Source organism: Pinus tabuliformis, chromosome X (genome assembly GCF_031772625.1).
Source record: "Pinus tabuliformis cultivar Carrire ecotype Pingquan chromosome X, CPIR1, whole genome shotgun sequence".
In the NCBI taxonomy this organism is placed as follows: Eukaryota; Viridiplantae; Streptophyta; class Pinopsida; order Pinales; family Pinaceae; genus Pinus; species Pinus tabuliformis.
This window is the reverse complement of record NC_142308.1, coordinates 1,590,780,500-1,590,785,703: the sequence shown is the minus strand read 5'-3', so window position 1 is coordinate 1,590,785,703 and position 5,204 is coordinate 1,590,780,500. Positions and strand designations below refer to the sequence as shown.

Genomic DNA, 5,204 nt, shown 5'->3' with positions numbered 1-5,204 from the left:
TTGAAGCTAGAATCAGGCACTGGAGTTTTAAATGGCTTTCCAGAGCAGGGAGACTAACCCTGATAAAATCTGTGCTATTAGCCATCCCAGTTTACTGGTCAGCTCTAACATGGGTCCCAAAAGGTGTGCTGGAGAAAATTAGGAGAATCTGTAGCAGATTTTTGTGGGCAGGATCCAAAGAAAAATCGGTTCTCCCTTGGGTTGCTTGGGAGAAAGTGGCGAGACCAAAATACTGGGGAGGTTGGGGGATAAAAAGCTTGCCCGATTTCAGACTCTCTTTGGCAGCTAAATCAGGGTGGCGCCTCATTAAGATGGAAAATCTCTGGACTAGAACTATTAAAAGGAAATATATAGATCCAACTCCTTTGGAAGTGTGGATCAGGAACCCAGTTAAGAGCCAAAAGAATATCTCAGCAATCTGGAAAGCAACTCTGGAGTCCTTTAAAGTGATAGAACAAGGACTAGCATGGAAAGTTGGGAGCGGAGAAAAGGTAAAGATTGGAAAGGATCCCTGGCTAGGCTGCTCCGAAAACTATGCTCTAACCCCTGATCTCGTTCAGCAGTTAGCGGACAAAGGGTTTCTTTACCTTAGCCAAGTGGCAAATCCGGGATCTTCATCCATATGGGGCCAAGCTTGGAAGAATGGTGAAGATCTGGATTTGGAGCAAAGATGGTGGAACGAATGGAGTACCTTTACTCAAGAACTCTTCAGAACAAATGTCCGTCTGAATGATAGACAGGATGAGTTAATTTGGGCCCATGCAGACTCAGGGGAATATGCTCCCAAGAATGGATATAATTTCCTTATGTCAAAGAAAGGCTGGGGAAATCCAGAGTGGTGCTCAAAACAGCTTTGGAAACTTAAGATCCCCCCAAAGTCAAAAATCTTGTTCTGGTGCATCCTAAAAAGCAAAATCCCAACCTGGGACATCCTGTAGACCAGATTCATGCACGGGCCTGGGAGATGTACCTTGTACAAATCAGAAGCCGAGTCTATAAACCATCTTTTCATAAAATTCCCAGAAGCTATTAAAATTTGGGCTGAGGTAGGGAACCATTTGAACAAAAATTTAGAATGGGACGGGAACTTAGTTCAAGAAGCATGGCAGAAGTGGTGGCAATCTCATCCATCCGGGAACCTTCGCAACCTCCTTCTCATCATTAGCTGGGGTATATGGATAGCCAGGAACAGGAGTATTTTCCAGGACAAAAGAATTCCTACAACTATCACAGTGAGCCAGAGCACTGCCGTTTTTTCTAGTATCCCCGAGCCTAAGGAGGACCACACCCAAAGAATCATCCCAGAATTGCAGATCACAGAAGGAATCCCCTGGGTTTTCTTTGATGGTGCATCTCAAAACAACAAAGCAGGAGCTGGTTTAGTCATCAATGAATCCCCATCGCATGTTTTAAAAGCCTCTGTGGGTCTTGGAATTGGATCAAACAACTTTGCTGAACTTCTTGCCCTGAAATTCCTTATGTGTTGGCTCATCCAAAGGCGCACTCTCACAATTCAAATTTTTGGGGACTCTCAATTAGTGATAAGATGGGTTAATGGAAATAGTACTTGCAGCAACCAGTTATTAAAACAGATTCTGGTAGAAGTTCAGAGATTAAAATCTTATTTTAACATTTTCACTCTCAGCCACATTTACAGGGAAAGGAATGAATCAGCGGACCAGCTTTCTAAAGACGGTCTACAACAGGATTTGGGCAGCTGGAAGATCGTAGAAGAAGATCAAGGACAAACCAGAAGATCTGAACAGCCGCCATATAATCAGAATTTCTAATTTACTGGCAGTTTTCATTTTTACTTTTTATTCCAAAAATTTTCTATAATTATATAAAAACAAAACAGCATTATCATATCGGTTTTTAAAAACAACTTTACTGCATATCGGGCTGTTTTCTTCTATGTTGAAGAGGCCCAGAATGTTTTGGTTATTTGTGTTCAATCAGCCTGATGTTACATTCAGTTTTTGGAAAGGCACCTCAGTTCAGAGGTAGATAGTTCAGCCACAGCACCTTACAAAAAATAGGTGTATGCATAAGACAGTTTTTTTGTAAAACAGTTTTGGTAATCCCTCAGTCGGATTAGTGATGCTTCAGCATTTGAAATGTAAACTTTTTATAAGCTTAATAAAAAGTTTCGCTTTTTCCTTTGGAAAAAAACATGTCCTTCAATTCATTCAAAAAGTTTCAAATTTTGATTTTCAAGAAATTGATGAGGGCATTTTATGCAAAATTTTTACTCTCACATTCGCGGCAAAAGCCAGAAACTGGAGTAAAACTCTTCCAGTTGCCTCAATTCACAACTGGGATCAATTTGTTACAATTTTCATTTAAATTTGACAACTATAATTATGAACAAGTATGTGATGAAATGGAATATCTACGAAGATTTGAAAATGAGTCTGTTAGAGATTTTAATATTCGATTTCATTTGAATTGTTTAAGATTTAAAGTCGAAGATAAACCTACGGAAGAAGAATCACTAGATTGGTTAGAATATATTTGTTCTCTTCCTCCCATTCCCAATCCATATGAAATTATTTCAAGCTTTGTTCCATCCCCTTTCAACATAAATGAGAATTCCAAGATGGATGTGAAAATAAATTATGCTGAAGTGGTTTCACAAAGCATAGAAAATATTTCTAACCAAATGCAAGAAGACAATAGTAGCAATTTTGGAGAAAAAGCTGCCTTGAAATCTGAAAGTTACTCTGCAATGAATTCAGAAAATCAAATTGCAAATCATCAAGTACAAGCAGCAATCAAAGTAAATAATAACATGCAAAAGGTTGTGTAAATTTCTGAATTTTTTCATGATGAGAAAGTGCCAAATTCAGATAACCAAAGCACAATTCTTCAAGAAAGCGCGAGTAGACAAAGGAATAATCTACAATCTGAAAGTTACAATGAGCATAATGTACAAGATTTCTCAAACAGAGACATTTTAAAATGCATTGTTTCAGATTCACATTTTTCCCTTTATCCTGATATTTTTACTGACGGTAATTTTCCTCATCTTGTTAGTAATAATATTTCAGAAAATAAAGAGGTTGATCTAAATGAATTACCAATAAGTTTTTATCAAGATAGAAAAACAATTATCAATCATTCTTTTGCCATTAATGAACATGAAATTTTTATTCCTCCTTGTTTTGATATATTGGACGAGATCAAAGAAAATTCTAGAGAATATTGTGAAGTTGTTTATGATAATTACGTTGATATTGAAGATGTTGATCTCTATTCTTCTCAAAAGAAACCTCATGATAAAATTTAAATAACATCTGAGAATGAGGAATGTTTCAATTTAGTAATTATTACAACGAATCCTCATTCTAGAGCAACAAATTATCTTCATGATTTCACCATTCGAGAAAACATTCCAATTTATGATTCATATCATGATCAAGCTCTCATTCCTACTCATAATCATAATTCTCTTTCTAATTCACATGTTGGAATTGGTAATTACTCAAATTCTATTATTCTGGCCAATCTTTGTGAAAAAAGAAATTATTTCAAAACAATCCCCATTGTGTTGTAACATTAATTGTATCAATAGTGATTTCATTATATTTTTTCACTTCTTTTGTTTAAATTTAGATTAATTCTATTTTTCAAATTTTTGACACTTTAAGCTGGCATATTGAGCACTTTACTATTGACCACTCAATTGATGCATTGTCCTATTGGGAAATTAAATTTTCTTATTATAATCGTGAACATAAAAAGCTATTAATATTTCAATTTCAATCCATGCTAATGTTTTATCAAAAGCTTCTATCTTCTCAAAGGTAGTATCAACAAGAGAGTGTATTTTTACAATCTGGCCAGCAATCCAATTCAATTAATAATCTTGTATTATATCTGGCAGATTTCCATCCATTTTTCATTAACTTATTTGAAAAATATTTGGAAAGTTTTCCTTCGTGGAAGATTGTTAATAGTTTAACACTTACACATAACACTAACAATTTTTTCCAAGCCTTTGAATTTAAAAGCTCATATCTACAATCTGGCTTGACATCTTCTCTTTTGAACATTTCCCAATCATTAATAGAAATCCACATAGATTTCTATGATCCAATTAGTATCTAATTGGAAAGGAGATTTCAAGAGAATGAGATTTTAATTAAGTTGCTAACAACAACTGTAAATTTTATTTATAGATTTATTTTTCATAGTTCAATTAGATTTGTATTTTTATTACTAACATTTGAACTGTGTATATATGAAGGAATTAAAATGAGAGAATGGTTACACTGGAAATATGACTGTACCTAGTCATTTTCATATATATAGTTAGAATAGCAGTAGAGTTAATTTAGTTAGTTTGTTTTATATTCTTAATAGTTTTTTAGAATAAAAAATAAAGCAAAGCAATCAGCCCTTCTCATACATGTTCAGTGAAACATTTTCTTCTCATCAGAAACTTTTAAATTCTTGCTTCCCATTTTTAAATCAAAATCTATTGCAGCAATACTTCTACTCTGCCTATTTTGAATAATGTCTTGACTAAATTCAATTGAGTTTTCACTTGGCATCGATCACCTCAAAGGAAATTTCCTTCATTTCGAGATTTCTTTATAATATTTTCTTTTGAAATTAATATATCGAAGGTTTCGATGATACAAAGCTTCTTAACATTATTATCCCATGAAAAATAAAACTATCTGAGCTCAAAGTTTAATACCAATTTGATTATTATTAATCAGTCTAAATTTTCACTATAATCACATGATGTTTATGTTATTTTCCTCGAAATTGGTTAAAATGACCTTAAGGGTGTCCATTCTATTATGTGCACGCATTTGAATCTGTAATTATATTCTTTCACAATGAGTGGCTTTATCCTATTCTGATCTTTAGTTTATTATCTGATGCTGCAATACACATCATATTTATTTACTAAAAGCATTATTGAAAAGTCACTATAACAATACAAATTCTTTTCAAGTTAATTCATAATGAACAGAGATAATAAAATACTGTTGCAATTTAAAAGGGAGCATATTCTCATTTACGTTTATGATGAATTCTATGAAATTCAATTTTTTTGTACATGAATGATTGATTTCCTTTAGCTTGATTACCCACTCTAATTTAGAATAAATAATGAGATGATTTTGAACAAAGTCAGAATTTTGATAAATCCAAGGAAGAATTCGAAGATTCATGAGGTAAAATTGACA

The 5,204-nt window shown here is 33.7% G+C and overlaps 1 protein-coding gene across 1 annotated transcript; it reads left to right on the top strand.

Moving 5' to 3' along the window:
• Window positions 1-947: 947 nt before the first annotated feature.
• LOC149146107 (uncharacterized) lies at window positions 948-1,790 on the top strand. The gene has a single exon (XM_089452659.1). The coding sequence runs from the start codon at window positions 948-950 to the stop codon at window positions 1,788-1,790; it is 843 nt and encodes a 280-aa protein (XP_089308785.1).
• The last annotated feature ends 3,414 nt before the right edge of the window (window positions 1,791-5,204 follow it).

Coding starts and splice junctions, on each gene's coding strand:
- LOC149146107 (XM_089452659.1), top strand. CDS start 948: ATGCACGGGCCTGGGAGATGTACCTTGTACAAATCAGAAGCCGAGTCT.